Here is a 23515-nt window from a genome sequence, read left to right as displayed (position 1 = left end):
CAGAGTGACTGGGACATGGTGGCACGGCAGGCTGGTTGTTCCAGGGGGACGCGGCAGCTGCCATACAGGACACCAACCCTGCCTGTGAGGCGATAACCGAGGGGCCAGACCTACTTACAAGACAAAGTGAAACCAGGCATCCGAGAGGATGGACTGCAGATCCGAGGGTCTCAGCAGGAAGATGGCAATGCCCTAAGGCCAGGAAGGAAAGACAAACTGCACCCTCTTCATGACCCTCACCAGGGGGCTGAGCCTCTGCATGACCCTCACCAGGGAGCTGAGCCTCTGCGTGACCCTCACCGGGGGGCTGAGCCTCTGCGTGACCCTCACCGGGGGGCTGAGCCTCTGCGTGACCCTCACCGGGGGGCTGAGCCTCTGCGTGACCCTCACCGGGGAGCTGAGCCTCTGCGTGACCCTCACCGGGGGGCTGAGCCTCTGCGTGACCCTCACCGGGGGGCTGAGCCTCTGCGTGACCCTCACCGGGGGGCTGATTCTCTGCGTGACCCTCACCGGGGAGCTGAGCCTCTGCGTGACCCTCACCCGGAGTAGCTGAGTCTCTGCGTGACCCTCACCGGGGAGCTGAGGCTCTGCGTGACCCTCACGGGGGAGCTGATTCTCTGCGTGACCCTCACCGGGGAGCTGAGCCTCTGCGTGACCCTCACCGGGGGGCTGAGCCTCTGCGTGACCCTCACCGGGGGGCTGAGCCTCTGCGTGACCCTCACCGGGGGGCTGATTCTCTGCGTGACCCTCACCGGGGAGCTGAGCCTCTGCGTGACCCTCACCCGGAGTAGCTGAGTCTCTGCGTGACCCTCACCGGGGAGCTGAGGCTCTGCATGACCCTCACGGGGGAGCTGATTCTCTGCATGACCCTCACGGGGGAGCTGATTCTCTGCATGACCCTCACTGGGGAGCTGATTCTCTGCATGACCCTCACCAGGGAGCTGAGCAGGGGGTGCTTCCCCAGGACCAAGACTCAGTGAGGGCTGAATGTGCAAAGGCCAGGCTAGAGTCCAGGTGGTGGATCTGAAAGGGGACCTGTGCCTGGGGGGCGTAGGCACCTCCACGGTGAAGGTGAACGCTCCCTCCAATCTTCTCACCTCCCTCACTCCTTACCCCATCCTCACCCCAGAACCTGCAAAGCGGTACTATCACTACAGCCACCTTCCACTCCCCAAATCCAGCCTAGCGTTCCAGCCTCCGAGCCTTTGCTCATGCTGTTCCCCATACCCACCTTGTAATGACTTTGTCCTCATTGTCCTCGTGCCCAATCCTAACCCACCAGAGTAAGTGCCATCTCTGCCTTCAAGCATCTCTACCATTCCCTGTCCCCAGATAAAAGTCACCCCCTTCCTCTGAACACTGATCTGAACCCAGCTTAGGGTCTTTTTTGGTCTATCATAAAGTCTTGATGTTTATGCCCATGCTATGTCCCCCACCAGGCTGTGAACTCAAAGACAGCAAACTCGTCCCATCCCTGTCACCTCCTCCAGGGCCACTCATATATAGAAGGTGCTCAGATTATATGTGTTGATTCATTGGATGGACAGATGGATGGATGGATGGATGGACGGAAGGACGGATGGATGGATGGACGGACGGACGGACGGACGGATGGATGGACGGAAGGACGGAAGGATGGAAGGATGGATGGATGGATGGATGGATGGATGGATAGATGCATAGATGGATGGATGGGTGGATGGATGGATGGATAGATGGAAGGATGCATGGATGCATGGATGGATGGATGGATGGACGGATGGATGGACGGAAGGACGGAAGGATGGAAGGATGGATGGATGGATGGATGGATGGATGGATGGATGGATGGATAGATGCATAGATGGATGGATGGGTGGATGGATGGATGGATAGATGGAAGGATGCATGGATGCATGGATGGATGGATGGATGGATGGATGGATGGATGGATGGATAGATGGAAGGATGGATGGATGGATGGATGGATGGATGGAAGGAAGAAAGGAAGGAAGGAAGAAAGGAAGGATGGATGGATGGATGGATGGATGGAAGGAAGAAAGGAAGGAAGGAAGAAAGGAAGGATGGATGGATGGATGGATGGATGGATGGATGGATACATGGAAGGATGGATGGATGGATGGATGGAAGGATGGATGGATGGATGGATGGATGGATGGATGGAAGGAAGGACGGATGGATGGATGGATGGATGGAAGGAAGGAAGGATGGATGGATGGATAGATGGAAGGATGCATGGATGGATGGATGGATGGACAGATGGAAGGATGGATGGAGAGATGGAAAGATGGTTGGATAAAGGATAGAAGGATGGTTGGTAAGGATAAGCGGGCATGTGAATGGATGAATGAGTGGCTGAGTCCATGAAAGAGGGCAGGTGATCGGATGGGTGGATGGGGGTGGAAGAGGACAAGGGACACTGAGTGGCTGGGAAGGTAGATACACGGTGGATAGCTGGGCAGATGGATAGGGAAGTAGATGAATGAAGTAGGTAGGATAGGCCAGTCTTATCCATTTTTTCCCAATTTATAACTCAGAAAGGTAAGGCTTGGGAAGGAAACGCCTCCCTGAAGCCCCCCAGCAGTAACGGCAGAGCAGACAGGGATGGAGGCCAGGCCTGCTATCACCTGCCTGCCTCGCGGGGTGGTCTGGAGGGGCCGAGTGACCCACTCACCTCTTTCACGGAGATGCACGTGGCCCAGATGAGTACGAACATCCTCCCGAGGAGCTGCAGCCACCCCATCTTGTGCGTCAGGGCCAAGGGGTGCGGGAGGGCCTGGGGGGATAGCAGAGGGGTGGTCTGAACAGGGAGTAAGGTGGACCAGGCTGGCACCAACTCTACAGGGACCAACACACAGGTAAAACACTCAAGCCAGGCCGGAGGCCAGCACGAAACCCGATCTCTGTACAGAGCGAGAAAAGGAGGAGCAGCTCCCTGACCCCACCCTCCCCACCCTTGATGGAAACCCATAACTCTACAACGACAAGTATCAGCCAATCGGTGCTAACAACCCTCACACTCCATTGCAATAGCCTTTCCAGAACCCATTCATATCCAGACACTCAACACGGCCTCACCGCACCATTCAATAAAGCCGAAGCTCTGTGCCCCACGTGACGCATGGGAAGCCGAGGCCCGGCAGGCAGGGAGAGCTTATCGTCCTCCCATTTCCTGCAGCCCTCACAGCAGAGACACCCAGTCAGTTCTGTATTTTGACAGAGACCCTGGGCAGGGCCTGAGTCTCCGAATTCTCCAACTTTCCCCCCCAACATGGGTCTGCCTGGAACTCAGCACCTAAGGTTTAGCCCAACTAAGCACCGAAGACTTACTCAGTTCCCTAGAAAATGTGAAGGACAACTGGGGACCCCACCCAAATCTCCTGGCCTCTCTGGGCCTCAGTTTTCCCACCTGCACGTGGGGCAGCTCCAAGCCCCGCCAGCTCTGACCGCCCCATTTCTCCCCTCCACGGGGCCCACGTACCTCCTCCTCCCGGGGGCGGTAGTACGAGACGAGGGTCAGGGTGATGTTGTAGAAGAAATAAAAGCAGAAGGACAGAAAGAACATGTACTTGGCAAATTTCTTCCACTTCATCCGCAGCAGCGTGTGCAGTGGCTCCAGGGTCAGCATCTCATGCCGGTTCTAGGGGTAGAATGCCACCAGTCACCATGGAGATGAGGGACAGAAGGAGCGACCGTTTGCTAAAGGCCTGTGGGAGCTCTGAGGCAGTGCCCCTTCTGCCGGGGTCCATCATTATGCCCAATGGACTGGTTTGGCTGGAAATGCTGGGAGGGCGATTTCCGGCTCCTGAGGCTCCTCCCACGGTACTCAGGCAGTACTCAGAGGCTGCAGGAGCCTGGGCTTGAGGACTCGATGCACAGCAGAAAGTGGAGGATAGAAGCGGGCAGGAGGTAGTGACAGGGGTTCCAGCCCCAGTTTGCCCCTCCTTTGCTGTGTGACCTTAGGACAGCCCCTGACTCTCTCTGGGCCTCAGACTCCTCACCTATAAAACTCCTAACAATCCCTGTCCTACCAACCAGGCTGCCGTGAGGGTCTGGGAAGACCCAAGGCAAGGAGACTCTGGGAAGCATGACTCTCGGTAAAGTATGGAGGAGGAAGACCCAGCCTGCTGCCTCACTTCCCCCAAGAGCTGAACGCCTCTCATAGCTGCTCCTCTCTTCACCTTCGGTGGCACCAAACTCTCCCCTCCAGCCTCCTCCAGGAAGGCCTCCCTGATTGCTTCTCAGTGCACCCTCTGACCCTCATTTGGGACCAGGTTTTGGGGAAGAAAGAATTCTAAGCCTGACCATATACACCAACAGGGGGGTGGGAGAGAAACAATATGGAAAGGATCAACCCCAACCACCCTGTCACCCACACCCACACCCAAACAGCCCCGGATACTGGGACCGGAAGACCCCCACCTGCCCCCACCACCACCACTCAGGTCTACAGTCCAAGGTCAACCAGGAAGAGGCGGGCCCAGCATCTGTCCCAGGCCTCGCCCTTTCTGTGCCTGACTCTGCCCACTGAGGCAGCAGAGTGGGGGATGCAGACACGGGGGGGTGGAGCTGGCAGCACTGGGTCTTCCCAGCGTCCTCGGAGCCCCTGGCCTGAGGTCCAGCCCTCTGTTCCCTGCCCTTCCCTGCCTGCGCAGGAGACCCACGTCGATGTTGGTGTTGTAGACGGTGATTTCCAGCACGGAGTTGTCCGTGGTGGTGTCCACGTTGGTGAGGTCGTAGAGGGAGGACGACACGGGTCCGTATGCCCAGTCAGTGAACTTCCTGGACAGGCTCCGGAGCCGCTTCTCCTTGATCTCACGACTGAGGATGTACTTCAGGATCTGGGACAAGACGAGGAACAACTGTCAGCTGCAGAACAGGGGCTTGAGGCCAACAGGGCTGGACCAGCCAGAGGTGGGCTGGGCCCAGGAGATACTCCCGCCCAGGATGGGTGGAGACCTGCCTCTGCGCCTGGCACGACGGCCCCTGGGCCCCGTCTTTATCTGCGGAATGTGCACACAGCTTGCTGTTCTGCCCATCTCACTGGGGGATGTGAACACGGGGGACAAAAGGTGTGAAGGTTCTTCGCAGGCTGCAGCAAGCTGCACAATCGGCTTGAAACGCCTCACGCCAGCTGGGGCCCCAGTTCAGTGAAAACTCCAGGCACTGATGATTTTTTAGAAACAGTTTCCGTTTGCTCTGGACTTGAGAAGAAGCCAGAAGTGTTCTCAGTGTCCCCAGCTCACCGTAAGCCAAGACCCTTCCAGCTGTGGCTCACCACTCTGGCCAGACAGCTGGTGACGAGAAACGCCATGCCCCACAGGGAGGCCCGCGGGACTTCGGTAGGTCAGTGATCCTCAAACTCTGTTGCATGTTGGGGTCGCTGGGAAACTTAGAAATTCCCACAGCATGGGCCAGGCGCAGTGGCTCACGCCTGTAATCCCAGCACTTTGGGAAGCCAAGGAGGGGCGGGTCATTCGAGGTCAGGAATTGAGACCAGCCTGGCCAACGTGGTGAAACCCCGTCTCTACTAAAAATACAAAAATCAGCCGGGCGTGGGGGTGCATGCCTGTCATCCCAGCTACTCAGGAGGCTGAGACAGGAGAGTCGCTTGAACCTGGGAGGCGGAGGTTGCCGTGAGCCAAGACTGTGCCACTGCACTCCAGCCTGGGCGATGAAGTGAGAGTCTAGTCTCAAAAAAAAAAAAAATTCCCACAGCATCAACTAATGAAATCAAAATCTCCAGGGTGGGACCCAGGAGAAGCTTCCTGGCTAGTTCCAAAGTGCAGGCTGGATGCAGAGCCGCTGTCTCTGGCTCCTACTTCCAAAAAGCTGAGCCCTGGGTTACCCCCGGATGAGACATGGGCTTCCTAGGGCACCAACTCAAGACCCAAGAGGAAGGGACTGTTGGGAAAGACAGTGTCAGAGATCTGGCCTCACAAGACCCCGTGGGTTCCCATCCCATCTGTCATGAGGGCCCAGGCAGAGAGCTTCTAGGGATAAGGCCAGGTCTCTCCGTCCCGCACCCCAGCCTATAAAAGCCCCAGGACGGTGGGCAACCTGGGTAGCATCCAGGAAAGTTTTTTGGAGGACACGGAACAGAGGAGGGAAGCGGGGGACAGGTGCCTCCCCCAGGCCAGCCACAGCGGGCACACTGTCCCCTAGAAAACAAGGGGGTCCTGGGGCCATGCTCCATGCAGGAAGCCTCCTCCCCGGGCTGGGGTGGCAGGGACAGCACCCGCCACAGTGGCACACAGGGAAGATGGCCTTGGAGAAGGCTCCTTCTGCAACCACAAGCTGACTCTTCAAAGCCCCAGCAAGCTGTGACCCTGAGGGTAGGCAGGAGCTGCGGGGAGGCAGACACACAATTCCTCCTCTGTTGAAGCAGTTCTCCATCTCCTCCTCCCCCACAGGCGAATCAAAAGGCCCCTTGTGGGCCCCCGGCCTGACTACTTGGGACAGGACCAAGGCCCTCGGGGCAGCTAACCAGGGAGGCGGGTACCCTGAGGCTGGCACAGCTGCAATTACTTAACAGCCACCACCCCCCAGTGTCCTCTGGTGGCGTCCCAGGAGCCACAGCCTCCTCGCAGAGGAGTGAGACAGTGAGGCTGAGGAACACACTTGGACCCCAGAATCCGTCCCCTAAGAACGTCTCAGACCAAGCCATGACACCGGCCCCTGAAAGAGATCCGAGCCCAGCCCTGCTCAAGTCTTCACCAAGGCTCCCAGCTAAGCCTCGGTTATCTCAGCCACATCACACAAGGCAAGAAGGGCCCAAAGCAGCCACACTCTCGGCTGGGGACACGGCACAGAGTTCCAGCCGGACAAACGGGCTGGAGTCTCTCCATGACTGGGAGATGGCAGCATATTAGCTCTGGGCCCAGAGCAGCCATTCTGGAACTCCCGTCCCCGTGAGAGGCAGAAGGCCCCAAGGGCCACCCACTCAGCCCTGCTGGGGCTTCTGTGTCACCTCAGCCTCAGACTCCCCCAGCCTAAGGACAAGAGATGGAAACGCGGCGTATTAGGGACTGAAGTCTAGAGAGTGGGCTGCATCTCACCAGCTCCGCGTGGCCCCTCAGAACAAACCCACCTCGGGCCGCCACGCCACTGCATTTCTGGACCTAAGTCTGGGACCTTCTCAAGGCTGAGGCTGTGGTCTCTGAATCCCCGATAGGGCCCCCGGCGCTGAGAGAGTGGCAGCTGTGCCTCCTGACCTCCCGACCTCCCGCTTCCCCACGCCCCATGGCCCCACCTCGGCCTTGCCCATCTTGGCGGCCAGCTGCAGCGGCGTGAGACCATCGTTGTTGCGAGTGGTCTCCAGCTCCCAGTTGCCACTCCGCAGTAGAATCATGTCATACATGCGCTTCACAAAGTCATTCTGCGTCTTGAAGTCCTCGGCCACGGTCACCAGGGCGTGGAGGATGTTGTTGCCCCGCGAGTCCTGCGAGGTGATGTCCGTCTGCTCGTGGTCCATCAGCAGCTGCACAATCTCGGGCTGGTTGGTGCAGGCTGCCAGGGCCAGGGGCGTCTCACCTGGCGGGTGAGCACATTGAAGCTTGGTTCTCTCATGGGCCAGAAGCAGTGTCCCCCAAGACCCAGGACTGGGGCCCATATCCTATCTCAGCAGGACTGGCAACTCAGGTTCCCTGGCCCTCTCCCCATCTTCCGCTTCTATGGGGGAGAGTGAAGCTAGATCACGGCAGTACCCTCCTAACTGGCCTCCCTGTCTCCACCCTGGCCTTTTAATACTCTGCTCAGCACAGCAGCCAGATCAATCTGCTAGTGCCTCTCCCAGAATGAAAGCTCAGGTTCCAACGGCAGCCCACTAAGCCCTGCATCCTCTGACCTCCTCTCCCCATCACTCACTCCCTCCGGCCACAATGGCCTTCTTCCACCTCCTCCAACAGGAGGCCCCGGGGCCTTCGCTCGTCTATCCCCTCTGCCTGTAGATAGTCGAGTCACTCACTCCCTCACCTCCTTCACGTCCTTGCTCAAACATCACCTTTCAATGAGCCACCCTAAACACTGTTTAAAATTAAAATCCACCCTCCTCTTGCCCCAGACAGAACTCCTCATTCCTTGTCCTCTGCTTTACTTTTTTTTTTTTTTTTTTTTTTTGAGACAGAGTCCTACTATGTCACCAGGCTGGAGTGCAGTGGTGCGATCTCGCCTCACTGCAACCTCCACCTCCTGGGTTCAAGCAATTCTCCTGCCTCAGCCTCCCGAGTAGCTGGGACTACAGGCGTGCACCACCACGCCCGGCTACTTTTTGTATTTTTAGTAGAGACGGGGCTTCCCCACGTTGGCCAGGATAGTCTTGAACTCCTGACCTCGTGATCTACCTGCCTCGGCCTCCCAAAGTGCTGGGATTACAGGTGTGAGTCACGGCACCCGGTCCACTTTGTATTTTTTAAGAGCACTTATCATTTTGCATCATACTATATAAAATGCTTATTTATAATGCTTGTTACCGATGGTCTCTCCCTGTCTAGAATGTAAGCTCCATGAGGGCAAGGATTTCTGTTTTGTTCAGTGATATATTTCAAATACCTAGAACAGTACCTGATGTAGATAGTAAGTGCTCAATAAATGCTTGTTAAGAACAAATAAGGCAAGTGACTCACATGAGGTCACACAGCAAGCCTGGGACACGACCAGTCCTGGACACCAGGTCTTCAGCTGCCTCCCCTCTCCTCACCCCACCCAACAAATGCTTCCCAACACCAGCTCCAACCAGGTCCTATGCAGGACAATGAGGGCACACTATGAACTGGACAAGACCCTGTTTTCCAGGACACCCACACCTGGACATCCAGGGCTGCCCAGAGCGCAGACTAGCTAGTCCTGCTGATCAAAAAAACCACCCAGAAGGTAATCCCAGCTACTCAGGAGGCTGAGGCATGAGAATCGCTTGAACCCAGGAGGCAGAGGTTGCAGTGAGCCAAGATGGTGCCACTGTGCTCCAGCAGCCTGGGCAACAGAGTGAGACTCCATCTCAAAAAAAAAAAAAAACCACCCAGAAGAGAAAACAGATGGGTGATCATCAGTCAGGCAAGACTGGGTGGGAGGAGGGGTCTCCTCTGCAACAAAGTTGCACAGAGAAATTTTTGAGTGTGACGGAGCCATTTGTTCCCTGTCCTGATTGCAGTGGTGGTTAACCAACTCGAGGACGCATTGTGAAAATGAACAGAACTGTCCTCTAAAACGGGTGACTTACACTCTATCCAAATTATGCATTTCATTTTTTTTTTTCCTAGAGCATCCTAACCCCAGTCGCTTCTGGACTCTGTGACTTGTCAGGCAGGGGAACTCTGCCCTCTCACTCTTGACTACCTCTCTGCAGTCCTGAGAAGCACTGGGCCCGGGCACAGAGGTCAGAGCTGGAGGCCAGGACATCTAAGTCAATGCCCTGCTACCCCGGGGCAAGTCCTTTCCCTTCGCAGAGCCTTCTCCTCACCTGTAAAATGGGGCTCCCTCCTCAGACTCCCTCCCAGGTCTCTGTTCCCTCAGAGGGCTGCCCAGGACGATGCTTCTAAGACCACCAGATGACACCCCGGAACATGGACTCCTCCCCAAACACCTCCTCCCAGCCCCTCCTTCTCTGGTCCACCCTGGTGTCCTGCTCAGATGGACATGCCCAGCCTCCTCCCCTCCCAGCTCTGTCTTCTGGGGCACCAGAGCCTCTTAAGGCAGGGGCAGTGAGGGTAGAGGTCAGAGCGAGGTGGCCCCTCCCTTCCTCCCTCCTTCCTTCCTTTCTCTCCCTCCTCCCTCCTTCCTCCCTCTCCTCCCTCCTTCTCCCCCTCTCCCTTCCTCCCTCTCCCGCCTCCCTCCTCCCTCCTTCCTCCCTCCCCCTCCTCCCTTCCTCCTTCCCTCTTCCTTCCTCCCTCCTCCCTCCCTCTCACTCCTCCCTCTCCCTCCTGCTCCCTTCCTCCCTCCTTGCTGCTTCCCTCTTCCTTTCTCCCTCTTCCTCCTCCCTCTCCCTCCTCCCTCCCTTCCTCCTTCCCTCTTCCTTCCTTCTTCCTCCCTCTCCCTCCTCCCACTCCCTCTCCCTTCTCCTCCCTTCCTCCCTCCTTCCTGCTTTCCTCTTCCTTCCTCCCTCTCCCTCCTCCCTTCCTTCCTCACTTTCCTCCCTTCCTTCCTCCTTCGTCCTTTCCTCTTCCTTCCCCCCTCCTCCCTCTTTCCTTCCTCCCTCCTCCCCCACTTCCTCTCCCTCCTCCCTCCTCCCAGACTCCGCGCCAGGCGGGGGCGGCACCCACCGAAGTAGAAGCCTTCGTGCTGGTACTTGGGGTTGAAGAAGGCGCCCTTGGCGTGGGCGTTGACGTCGGCGCCGGCGGCGATGAGCGCGGCCGCGATGTCCCCCTGGCGCCGCTCGATGGCGATGTTCAGCGCCGTCTGCCCTGCGGACGGGGCCGGGACGCGCGGAGCCTCAGCGCCGGGAACCGGGGCCTCTTGCCCCCCGTCTCTGGCCTGCATACCCTCCCCGAACCCATGGGGACATCAGAGCTCCGGTCTGTGTCGCCGGCTACCAGGAATCCCAGCCTCATTCTTTGCTTCCTTCCTGCCCGCGCGGACCCGAGGAATGTTTGTGGAGCGCCTGCTCCGCGCCCCGGCCCCAGTGCTGGGGGGTCAGGGGTGCACAAGATGCAACTTCGATTATTTTCCTCAAGAAGCCCGCAGTGTCACTGAGAACTAGGCGCTACGATTCAGAGGGGGGCCGGAGCTGCGGTACCCAGGGGACCCTTCCCAGCCAGAGAGCGCCAGGGGGCTTCCCAGAGCTCTCTGACCTGGGACCTCAGAAGTTTGGCCAGGCTGGGTGGGGCCAGCTCATCGGCCAGGGTGAGAGGGCAGAGCGTATGCTAAGGGCCAGAGTCACAGAAGGCCTTGAATTAGGAAACTGGCATGATGAGACTTTGGTGTATGGTGCATGGGTGTTTTCAGACCCCTCTGGCTGCATAATTGGAGGATGCGTTACAAGCAGCCGAGACCAGTGAAAGAAATAATGAGGCCTGTAATCCCAGCACATTGGGAGGCCAAAGCAGGTGGATCACCTGAGGCCAGGAGTTCAAGACCAGCCTGACCAGCATGGTGAAACCCCGTCTCTACTAAAAATACAAAATTAGCCGGGCGTGGGGGCGATGCCTGTAATCCAGCTACTCCGGAGGCTGAGGCAGGAGAATCACTTGAAGCTGGGAGGCGGAGGTTGCAGTGAGCCAAGATCACACCACTGCACTCCAGCCTGGGCAAGAAGAGTGAAACTCCATCTCAAAAAAAAAAAAAAGTGAGGCCTGGACTAAGGGGAGGTGGAGGGCACAAGAAGGGTGGAGAAAGGAGGAAGCCCAAAGACCCTCAGGAGAAAGAGCCTTCAGGATGCCCAGCTGGGGAGAAAGGGGTCTCAGGTAAGATCTAGGTATCCGGCCCTGGTGGTGGGTGAATGATACGCTGGTGATACAGCAAGAGGAAAGAAGGGCAGAGGGAGGGACACTAAGCCTGCTGGAGACCAGAGAACTTCCAGATGGAAGGGACCAGAAGGCTGGAGCGGGAGAGGGTCTCAAAATGCACCAACAGAAACAGCATTTTGCAAAGAGCTGCCACCATGCCATGAACAAAAATAGTGTTGGTGGATTAAATAACTAAGCTTTAAAACAAATTAGAAAGATGGTTTATAGCTAACCTTTTGGTCGGGAAGACCTTCTTAAGCAAGATCCAAAAGGCAGAAACCATAAAGAAAAGGCTGACATCTTTGTTTACATAAAGGTTTTTGGTTTTGGGGTTTTTTGGTTTTTTGTTTGTTTGTTTGTTTGACACAGGATCTTGCTGTGTCACCCAGGCTGGAGTGCAGTGGTGTGAGCATAGCTCACTGCAACCTTGAACTCCTGGGCTCAAGCGATCCTCCGGCCTCAACCTCCCAAAAGCTAGACTTTCATATTTTGCATAAGAAATGCTCTAAGACATACAGTTAATCAAAAAAAAAGCAACTTGTAGACTACAGACATGATGGTACTGTTTTATGTTAAATAATTAAGTAAATAAAACTATTTCTGTGTACATATATACACACACATGTGTGGACTACAGGCCTGCACCACCGCTCCTGGCTTATTTTTAAAATATTTTATAGAGACAGGATCTTGCCGTGTTGCCCAGGCTGGTCTTGAATTCCTGAGCTCAAGCAATCCCCCTACATCGGAGATTTCTGTATTCCTGAATGCATCCTAATGAAAGTTAAAGACAAGTGATAGGCTGGGGAAAATATTTGAGATATATAAAAAGGCAATGTGTTTTTGGACCGGGCACGGTGGCTCACACCTGTAATCCCAGCACTTTGGGAGGCTGAGGTGGGTGGATCACTTGAGGTCAGGGGTTCAAGACCAGCCTGGCCCACATGGCAAAACCCCATCTCTACCAAAAACACAAAAAAATTAGCCGAGTGTGGTGGTGCACACCTGTAGTCCCAGCTACTTGGGAGGTTGAAACAGGAGAATCACTTGAACTCAGGAGGTGGAGATCGCGCCACTGCACTCCAGCTTGGGCTAGGGAGCGAGACTCTGTCTTAAAAAAAAAAAAAAAAAAAAAAAAAGGCAGCCAGGCGCGGTGGCTCACGCCTGTAATCCCTGCACTTTGGGAGGCTGAGATGGGCGGATCACGAGGTCAGGAGATCGAGACCATCCTGGCTAACACGGTGAAACCTCGTCTCTACTAAAAGATACAAAAAATCAGCCAGGCGTGGTGGCGGACACCTGTGGTCCCAGCTGCTCGGGAGGCTGAGGCAGGAGAATGATGTGAACCCGGGAGGCGGAGCTTGCAGTGAGCCGAGATTGCACCACTGCACTCCAGCCTGGGCAACAGAGCGAGACTCCATCTCAAAAAAAAAAAAAAAAGGCAATGTGTTTTTAAAAGTTTGTAATATATTAAAAGCACCTACGAATCAATAGAAAGACAAACAACCTAAAAGAAAACTAAGATGATCAACAAGCACCTCACAGGGGAGAAGACACACAGTAACTAAACAAAGTGAAAGATGTTTGGAATCAGTGGTGATCAGGAAAATGAAAATCAGAACCGACAGAGTTAACCCTTTTCACCCCCAGACTGGAAAAGACCAAAAAAAAAAAAAAGGATAATTTGCAGTATTAGTGATGAGTAGGAAATGAGTATTTCTGTAGTCTGTTGTGGGGAGAGAGTAAATTAGTATCTTTTAGAGACAAGTTTGGCAATAACTATTATAACTTTTATTTATTTATTTTAAAAAAAATTTTTTTTGAGACAGAGTCTTGCTGTGTTGCCCAGGCTGGAGTGCAGTAGCACGATCTCGGCTCCCTGCAACTCCCGCCTCCCAGGTTCAAGCGATCCTCCTGCCCCAGCCTCCCAAGTAGCTGGGATTACAAGCGTGCCCCACCACGCCCGACTAGTTTTTGTATTTTTAGTAGAGACGGGTTTTCACCATGTTGGTCAGGCTGGTCTCAAACTCCTGACCTCAGGTGATCCTCCCGCCTCGGCCTCCCAAAGTGCTGGGACTACAGGCATGAGCCACCGCACCTGGCCACTATTATAACGTCAAATGTACATGCACTTGAACCCAAATATCCCAATTCAAAATATTTTTAAAAACAAATGTGCACCTGTGCACAGGGTCATAGACAAGATCGTGCACTGTGAGAGTGTCACAACAACACGGTTGGAAACACCTGAGTGTCTGTCAATGCCGGAGTGGTGAAATTAGCCAGGGTGCGGCCGCAACTGCAGACCAAGCTGGTGAAAAGAAGCTAGACTTTCATGTTTTGGCATAAGAAGCACTCTAAGACATATAGTTAATAATAAAAAAAAACAACTTGTAGAATATAGACAGTATGATACTATTTTATGTTAAATCAGTAAAACTTTTTCTGTGTGCACATATACACACACATGTGTCAAAGGCCTAGAAAACTCCTTTTAAGGAATTTTCTATATATGGGTAAAGGACTTAAAAAAAAAAAAACTTATGTAAAATGCTGGGCTGCTTTACAATGAAACTCTAAACCAGGCGCGGTGGCTCACTCCTGTAATCCCAGCACTTTGGGAGGCCGAGGCAGGTGGATCACCTGAGTTTGGGAGTTCGAGACCAGCCTGACCAACATGGAGAAACCCTGTCTCTACTAAACATACAAAATTAGCCAGGCATGGTGGTGCATGCCTGTAATCCCAACTACTCAGGAGGCTGAGGCAGGAGAATCGCTTGAACCCAGGAGGCAGAGGTTGCGGTGAGCTGAGATCGTGTCATTGCACTCCAGCCTGGGCAACAAGAGTGAAACTCTGTCTCAAAAAAAAAAAAACGCTATTCCTGTGATGTGGATGTAATTAAAAATAAATTGTTAGGCCGGGTGCGGTGGCTCATGTGTGTGACCCTATCACTGAGAGGCAGGGGCGGGAGGATTGCTTGAGCCCAGGAGTTACAGACCAGCCTGGGAAACATGGTAAAACCCTATCTCCGCAACAAATAGAAAAATTAGCCTTCATAGAAACACTAACAACCTTCTTTTATTCACTCATTCAAAAAATACATACTAAGTATCTCCTTTTTTTTTTTTTTTTTTTTTAAAAACGGAGTCTCGCTCTGTCGCCCAGGCTAGAGTGCAGTGGCCGGATCCGCCCGGATCCGCCCGTCTCAGCCTCCCAAAGTGCTGGGATTACAGGCATGAGCCACCGCGCCCGGCCACTAAGTAACTCTTATGTGAGACCGTAAGGGCACCAGGAAATCAACTATAGTCCCAGCTACTTGGGAGGCTGAGGTGGGAAAATTACCTGAGCCCAGGGATGTCAAGGCTGCAGTGAGCCGTGATCGTGCCACTGCACTCCAGCCCGCCCAACAGAGTGAGACCCTGTCTCTAAATAAATAAATAAATAAAGTAAAATAATAAAAATAAACATATTGAATCTGATGATGGATGTGTAGAGGTTTATTATGCTAATATCTTAACTCATGTTTAAATTTTTTATAATAAAAATGTCTTAATTGAAGAATTGCTTAAAAAAGTAAAACTCTGAAGGCCTCTGATAAAATGCTTTAAAATGATATTAATAAAGTTGTGATTGGTTCCCCTTAGCAGCATGGGGAGGAAATATTTGCCTTTGCCCAGTGGGGAAACTGAGACTCAGAGAGGCAAGGCAGTTGCCTGTAGTCCTGGCTACTTGGGAGGCTGAAGCAGGAGAATCACCTGAACCTGGGAGGCAGAGGTTGCAGTGAGCTGAGATTGCGCCACTGCACTCCAGCCTGGGTGACAGAGCGTAACTCCATCTCAATAAATAAATAAATAAATAAAAAGTAACTGCTCTAAATAAGGTAATTTTAGATTTAAAATGCTATGAAAATAAATGAAGGTAGTGTGACAGAACACGACTGGGGAAGGGCATGTTTCGAGTGGATAGCCAGAGTGGTCCCCTTGGGTCCTGCCCAAAGTGTGGAAGAATGCTACTCTGCTGGTCCTGGAGCCCCTCTGCTCCAGGTGGAGGAAATGCTGAGAGGAAGGCAGGCACCACCAGCAGGTGGTGGGGTTGGTTTCCAGGGAGACAAGAATAAATGGCTCCTCCTACCATTCAGAGACAGAGGAGGTCCCCGCAGCGCCCCAGACCTCCTCGCCCCAGCAAGAGGCAGATTTATGAAAGGAGAGGGAAAGGGGAGGTTGAGAACAGGGAGAGGTAAGGATTTGTGACCAGGACAGCAAAGCCTTCATAGAAACACTAACAACCTTCTTTTATTCACTCATTCAAAAAATACACACTAAGTATCTCTTATGTGAGACCCTAAGGACACCAGGAAATCAACTATAGGCAACAGACTTCATCCTTGCCCTCAAAGGAAACATGTTGCTAGCAAAGGGTAGCTCATAAGTCCTGTAATACTGACAAGAAGAAAGGAGGAGACAAAGAGGACTGAAAAGGGAGAAGAATTAGGACAAGCAAGCTTGAGGCACTGGCCTGAACCTCCCTGTCTACAGGACTACTGTCAACTCCCTAGAGACAGGCTGAGAATGTGATATGGTTCATCCAGTTTCTCTCTTTGCATTGGCTACCAGGCAGCTCAGTGTGCAGTTTGGCACTCAGCTGCAGCAGTCTTCCCTAGGTTTCCTCTCTTCCACTCCATACCTTCTAGTTTGTCACAATCCTTTACTTTTTCTTATAATATAACAAAAAATGCTTTTGAAAGTCTGCAGAGTTCAAATAATAAATCACAGTTACTTTCTCCCATGAGAAGGGTTAAGGGCCAAAGCTAAACTCCCACCTGGAAAAAGCTAAAATGTGGCAGGGCGTGGTGGCTCACGCCTGTAATTCCAGCACTTTGGGAGGCCAAGACAGGTGGATCACCTGAGGTCAGGAATTTGAGACCAGCCTGGCCAAATTGATGAAACCCTGTCTCTACTAAAAATCCAAAAAAATTAGCCAGGCATGGTGGCGGGCGCCTGTAATCCCGATTACTTGGGAGGCTGACGCAGGAGAATTGCTTGAACCTGAGAGGCAGAGGTTGCAGTGAACCAAGATCGCGCCATTGCACTCCAGCCTAGGCAACAGAGCGAGACTCTGTCTCAAAAAAACAAAAACCAAAAAAGCTCAAACATCTAGTGCCCCCAGCATATCAGCCAGACGGCATCCAATTATAATTAAGCCAATCATTTTTGCCACAAGCACCTCATAAGACCCTAAAGCGCTGTTGACTGACTCCAAAACTCAAATAAAGACACATCTCACTGATTTTCCCCAGTGGATTTCCTGGGAGGGAGCCACTCTCCCAGATTTGCTCTCCCAGCACCCTCTCTGGCCCACTTACAAAGAAATCCACAAAATTGAGACCCAGTTGGGGACAGTTAATGATGATGATGATGATGCTAACTGTTGACTTTTGGTGGCCCCTGCCCAGCTGTCTTGCCTCACTTCCAGCCTTCTTTTTTTTTTTTTTTTTTTTTTTTTTTTTTTTGAGACGGAGTCTGGCTCTGTCACCCAGGCTGGAGTGCAGTGGCCGGATCTCGGCTCACTGCAAGCTCCGCCTCCCGGGTTTACGCCATTCTCCTGCCTCAGCCTCCCGAGTAGCTGGGACTACAGGCGCCCGCCACCTCGCCCGGCTATTTTTTTGTATTTTTTAGTAGAGACGGGGTTTCACCGTGTTAGCCAGGATCGTCTCTCGATCTCCTGACCTCGTGATCCGCCCGTCTCGGCCTCCCAAAGTGCTGGGATTACAGGCTTGAGCCACCGCGCCCGGCCCAGCCTTCTTTTCATTGCTCAACCATGTGCCAAGCTCAGTCCCATCTTGAGGCTTTTGCCCTGATCCTTCTCATCATGTCAGCCTCAGGCCAAAGGCGACCACTCTGACTGTCCACGCTGAAGTTGCCCTCCCCCAGTCACTTTCTGTCACACTATCTCCATTTGTTTTCATAATATTTTTAATCTAAAATTATCTTATTTAGAGCAGTGATTCTTTCTTGCTTTCTTTCTTTCTTTCTTTCTTTCTTTCTTTCTTTCTTTTTCTTTCCTTTTTTCTTTCTTTCTTTACTTATTTATTTATTTTGAGATGGAGTTCTGCTCTGTTGCCTAGGCTGGAGTGCGATGGCAATCTCGGCTCACTGCAACCTCCTCCTCCTGGGTTCTGGTGATTCTCCTGCCTCAACCTCCCAAGTAACTGGGATTACAGGCGCCCGCCACCATGCCTGGCTAATTTTTGTATTTTTAGTAGAGACGGGGTTTCACCATGTTGGTCAGCCTGGTCTTGAACTCCTGACCTCAGATGAACCACCCGCCTCGGCCTCCCAAAGTGCTGGGATTCCAGGCGTGAGCCACCGTGCCCAGCCTTAGAGCAGTGACTTTAACCTGTATTGTTCACCAATGCATGCCCATGCCAAAAACAATGCCTGGCATGGAACCAGTGCTCAAAATTATTTGCAGAATGAAGGAAGAAAGAGAGAGGTACCTGAAGCTTCCCGGGCACCATGCTACATGCTTGGGGCTCCTCAGTGGCAGCCATGCCTCCACGTGGCCTGGCCAGCAGTGGCCCTGCGGCCCCGCAGCCCCGCACCCTCAGAGACTCCTGTCTGCACAGCCCCTCTGTGGGCAGGATACCTTCGTAGGCCTCCTCTGTGTACTCGGCATTGATGAACCTGCCCAGGATGTCGTTCTCTTCGGCAAAGGCAAGCAGGACCCGCACGATCTCCTTGGTGTTGGGGTTGATGTTTAACAAAGCCTTCATCAGGCAGGTCTTCCCCGTGTCGGAGGCCGTCAGCTTATGCATGAGGAAGTCTGCAGGCAGGGCCGTGGGACGGAGCTACAGGCGGGGCCCGGCTGCCCTTGGCCCGCCCAGCTCAGAGGGTGTGGGAGCTGCAGCCGCAGACCTCAAGTCCCTGCTCTACACCCCTGCTCCCAGGTCTCACACTTGGCCGCTCTCCTCCTCCCTCTCCAGCTGTTCCTCCTCCGTCTCCTTTGCTGGCTCCTTGCTCTCTGTGGCCCATGGGAGCCTTATCTGAGGCCTTTTACTCTTTCCCCACGGTGTGGCTTCCCACTGTCCACCCCAGAACCTCTGTCTCCAGCCTGCCCCCTCCTCGTGTCCTGCAAATAAAGCTCAGCTCATGGCCTCCCCATCAACCTGATACTGCACTGGTCCCTGCACACCCAGGGCTCCACCAGCCACCAGGCTACCCAAGTCTAAATGGCACCATGCTGGACCCCCTGTCCCTCACTCCCCAGGTCCTCAAGTCCTGCCCGTGCTACTGGCTGAGGAGCTGCCCAGAACTGTTCCCCTTCTCAAGCCCTGCTTCAGGGTCCCAGCCCTGCCTGAACAGTGGCCTTCTCCAGCTTCACCCCCCAACTCTCGTCCGACTCTCACCTGCCCAAACCTTTCTGTGGTTCCCCATTCTCCTTGGAGTCAAGTTCAAAGTCCCTCGCCAGAATTCAAGGCCCCTCACACTCCAGCCCCACGGGTTGGTGAGGGGAGGGGAAGATGGACAACGGAAGTCAAGCGGGGCCCCAGCCCCGTACCCTCTGCCAGGCTCAGACACTCACCAGGCACATCCTCGTCATGGCGCCGCCTGCAAAGCTCCTGTAGCTCCACCAGCAGCTCCACCAGCTCCTCCACGCAGCCCTCAGACACGGCTGCAAAGATGCGCTTCTTCAGCCGCCTCTTTTTCCTCCTCTGCTCTTCCTTGGCCAGGTGTGCACTGAGCCAGAAAATGTTTCCAACTCACCACACACATCCTCTCAAGCTCAATCTCTCCTTTTCCCCGCCAGAGCTGCCTGCAGGGCGCTGCACCTGCCGCCAACATCTCCCATGCCTGTCACAACGCCTGCAAACCCCTGGGCTGTGTGGACCCATCAGGCTCCCCTTGTAATCCACATGCAATCACATTCTGTCAAAATACCTGTATTTGGCTGCATGCAGTAATGATCAGGAAGGATCTATGCCTGTTAATAGACATTACCTTGAAAATATGAGATTTCATATTTTATGTTGTTTGAACTTTTTTAATCTATCCCTCCCTGTCCTCCCACTCCAGATAAGTAACCGTGGTAACCGTTGATGTCTCCTTTTGTTTCTTCTCTTTTTTGAGACAGAGTCTTGCTCTGTCGCCCAGGCTGGAGTGCAGTGGCGCCATCTCGGCTCACTGCAAGCTCCGCCTCCTGGGTTCATGCCATTCTCCTGCCTCAGCCTCCTGAGTAGCTGGGACTACAGGCGCTCGCCACCACGCCCGGCTAATTTTTGTATTTTTAGTGGAAACAGGGTTTCACCATGTTGGCCAGGATGGTCTCGATTTTTTTTTTTTCCTTCTTTGAGACAGAGTCTTGCTCTGTCGCCCAGGCTGGAGTGCAGTGGCGCCATCTCGGCTCACTGCAAGCTCCGCCTCCCGGGTTCATGCCATTCTCCTGCCTCAGCCTCCTGAGTAGCTGGGACTACAGGCGCCGGCCACCACGCCTGGCTAATTTTTATATTTTTAGTGGAAACAGGGTTTCACCATGTTGGCCAGGATGGTCTCGATTTTTTTTTTTTCTTTTTTGAGACAGAGTCTTGCTCTGTCGCCCAGGCTGGAGTGCAGTAGTGCCATCTCGGCTCACCGCAAGCTCTGCCTCCCGGGTTCATGCCATTCTCCTGCCTCAGCCTCCTGAGTAGCTGGGACTACAGGCACCTGCCACCACGCCCGGTTAATGTTTTGTATTTTTAGTAGAGACAGGGTTTCACTGGGTTAGCCAGGATGATCTCCTTTTGTTTCCACGTGTTCTTGCAAAATGCATATGGATATTGGGCACACGTATTTTGTTTCTTTTCTTTTCTTTTTTTTTTTTTTTTTTGAGACAGAGTCTTGCTCTCTCACCCAGGCTGGAATACAATGGCACAATCTCAGTTCACTGCAACCTCCACCTCCAGGGTGCAAGCAATTGTCCTGCCTCAGCCTCCTGAGTAGCTGGGATTACAGGCATGCACCACCACGCCCGGCTAATTTTTGTATTTTTAGTAGAGACGGGGTTTCACCATGTTGGTCAGACTGGTCTTGAACTCCTGACCTCATGATCTGCCTGCCTCGACCTCCCAAAGTGCTAGGATGACAGGTGTGAGCCACCGCACCTGGCCATGTATTTTTAGTTCATAAAAACAGTATCGTGCTACAGTTCTTGTTCCACTGCGTCCTGCTGTTTGAATGTTTCATAATGAATGGGTTTTATAAAATGCAATACTCCACTCCTTCCCCCAGCACGTCCTACCTGTCATGGACCCATGACTCCACTTGTCCCAATCCCCAGGAATGGTGGATTCTTTCTCTTTCCTGCAGGGCCCTGGATCCTGCCTCTCTGGCACCCCCAGCCTGAGTGGGCACAGTGGGAGGAGGGGGAGGGGCAGACTTACCCGGGGCTGTTGGGATTGGATGGGGTCTCTGTCACGTCATCCTGAGGAGACTGGGGGGAGTCCATGTCATCACAGTTGCCAGAGATGCTGGAGGTGTTGGCCGAGGGAACAGAGAGGGTTTTAAAGTTTTAAAATGGGCCGGATGAGGTGGCTCATGCATGTAATCCCAGCACTTTGGGAGGCCGAGGCAGGTGGATTACTTGAGGTCGCAAGTTCAAGACCAGCCTGGTCAACATGGTGAAACTAAACTGTCTCTACTAAATCGTCTCTACTAAAAATACAAAAACTAGCCAAGCGTGGTGGCATGTGCCTGTAATCCCAGCTACTTGGGAGACTGAGACAGGAGAATCACTTAAACCCAGGAGGTGGAGGCTGCAGTGAGCTGAGATTGGGCCACTGCACTCCAGCCTGGGCAACAGAGCGACACTCTGTCTCAAATAAATAAATAATAATAAAGTTTTATAATAGACAGTGGTAGCATGCCACAGCCAGGCCTGGCCCCATTACCAGGGCAAGTCACTGGCCACATTCTGGAGCTGAGGGCTGGGCCCAGGGCAGGGGGTTGGGCTGGGGCCCATACTCACCACTGCCGGATGTTGGAATCCATGGGCTTGGAGAAGACAGGGGGAGAGGTCTTGGCAGCCACGGGGTTGGGCTCAAACCCTTCTATCTCCAGGAAGAAGTGTGCACTGAGGGAACATGGAGGAAGTTCGTCAGGGCCGAACCAGGCAGAGCCTGTCTGCCTGTGTCCTGCCTCCCGGCCACAGAGGGTGCCCCCATGCTGAGCACACACCCTGACCAGCTCTGAGCCCAAATGGCCTTGCCCAGCCCTCCCGGGAGCCCTCGGAGATGGTCACTGTCATTATCACCTACATTTCACAGATGGTCTCCAGGGAGCTGCCGGTCAAGTGTGAACAACCGAAGAAAAGGACTGAGGCGAGCCTGGTTGATGTAGAGGTTTATTTTGCCAAGGTTGAGGACACACCCAGGAAAAAGACACACAAGCCCCAGCAGGATCTGTGGCCCACGCTTTCTCCTCTGAACAGGATTTTGAGGGCCTCAATATTTAAAGGCAAAAGTGGGCAGGAGAGGAAGGAGGAAAGAAGAAAAAAAAAAAAAAAGAGGGAGCAGGCCGGGTGCAGGGGCTATAATCCCAGCACCTTGGGAGGCTGAGGCGGGCAGATCACCTCTGGTCAGGAGTTGGAGACCAGCCCTGGCCAACATGGTGAAACCCCGTTTCTACTTAAAATGCAAAAAAAAAAAAAAAAAAAAAATAGTAGCCAGGTATGGCGGCACACACCTGTAATCCCAGCTACGCTGGAGGCTGAGACAGGAGAATCGCTTGCACCCGGGAGGCATAGGTTGCTGTGAGCTGAGATCATGCCACTGCACTCCAGCCTGTGTGACAGAGCAGGACTCTGTCTCAAAAAAAAAGAAAAAAGAAAAAAGGAAAGAAGGAAGGAAAGAAGGAAGGAAGGAACGAAGGAAGGAAGGAAGGAAGGAAGGAAGGAAGGAAGGAAGGAAGGAAGGAAGGAAGGAAGGAAGAAAAGAAAGAAACAGGGAGCATAGGGCCACGTTCTTGTGAGGCTTCGATTCTGTTTGCTGAGTACATGTGTTGCATGTGAAAAGGGGCAGGTAGAGGAAACAGTCAATTACGGATTCATCTTGCGCTCAGTAAATCTGCACTTAACAAAAGATAAACATAGACGCACAGTGGCTCATGCCTGTCATCCCAGCACTTTGGGAGGCCAAGGCGGGCAGATCACCTGAAGTCGGGAGTTCGAGACCAGCCTGACCAACATGGAGAAACCCCGTCTCTACTAAAAATACAAAAATTAGCCGGGCATGGTGGCGGGCGCCTGTAATCCCAGCTACTCGGGAGGCTGAGGCAGGAGAATCACTTGAACCTGGGAGGTGGAGGTTGCAGTGAGCCAATATCATGCCATTCCACTCCAGCCTTGGTGACACAGCGAGACTCCATCTCATAAAAAAAAAAAAAAAAACAGACGCATGGGGAAGCAGCCAGACATGCATTTGTCTCGGTGGGGGCAGGTGAGGGAGGACAATTTCTAGTCTCCTCTTGTCCTGTAGTGTCAATTAGCTGCTAATTTACAATGTCAAGGTGAGGAAGGCCTCCCATGGAGACATGTGGCTTCTATCTGTAGATAAAGCAACTTGCCCAAGGTCACACAGCAGATAGGTAGCAAAGTCCAGATTCAAAGCTGGGCTAGGCCGGGTGCGGTGGCTAATCCCTGTAATCCCAGCACTTTGGGAGGTCGAAATGGGCAGATCAGTTGAGGTCAGGAGTTTGAGACCAGCCAACCTGGCGAAACCCTGGGTCTACTAAACATACAAAAATTAGCTGAGTGTGGTGGCGTGCGTCTGTAATCCCAGCTACTCAGGAGGCTGAGGCAGGAGAATTGCTTGAACCCGGGAGGCAGAGGTTGCAGTGAGCCGGGATCGTGCTACTGCCTGGGTGACAGAGCAGGACTCCTTCTCAAAAACAAAACAAAACAAAACTGAGTCTGGGTGACTCTCCTTGCTAGAAATACTGGGTGGATGAACCTGAGTCTCTACAGAGGGGGTCTAACACTTGAGCCAGGTTGCCCTGTCTGCAGCCACCTCCAGCTACAAAGGACACCTCAAGGATGGGGAAGATGG

At 53.4% G+C, this 23515-nt stretch overlaps 1 protein-coding gene across 1 annotated transcript in view; it reads right to left on the bottom strand.

Moving 5' to 3' along the window:
* Positions 1-23515, bottom strand: part of TRPV3 (transient receptor potential cation channel subfamily V member 3) — a 51582-nt gene that overhangs the window by 16939 nt on the left and 11128 nt on the right. Inside the window, exons 3-12 of the mRNA XM_050765882.1 lie at positions 21439-21543; positions 20855-20941; positions 19021-19175; positions 18085-18261; positions 10257-10397; positions 7253-7533; positions 4665-4841; positions 3482-3640; positions 2675-2776; positions 119-192 (exon numbers count right to left, since the gene is read on the bottom strand). Of these exons, the coding sequence (XP_050621839.1) occupies positions 119-192; positions 2675-2776; positions 3482-3640; positions 4665-4841; positions 7253-7533; positions 10257-10397; positions 18085-18261; positions 19021-19175; positions 20855-20941; positions 21439-21543 (1458 nt within the window). The remainder of the gene's footprint in view (positions 1-118; positions 193-2674; positions 2777-3481; positions 3641-4664; positions 4842-7252; positions 7534-10256; positions 10398-18084; positions 18262-19020; positions 19176-20854; positions 20942-21438; positions 21544-23515) is intronic.

Source organism: Macaca thibetana, chromosome 16 (genome assembly GCF_024542745.1).
Source record: "Macaca thibetana thibetana isolate TM-01 chromosome 16, ASM2454274v1, whole genome shotgun sequence".
Classification (NCBI taxonomy): domain Eukaryota; kingdom Metazoa; phylum Chordata; class Mammalia; order Primates; family Cercopithecidae; genus Macaca; species Macaca thibetana.
The sequence above is the reverse complement of the archived record's forward strand: the minus strand, read 5'-3'. Positions and strand labels throughout refer to the sequence as shown.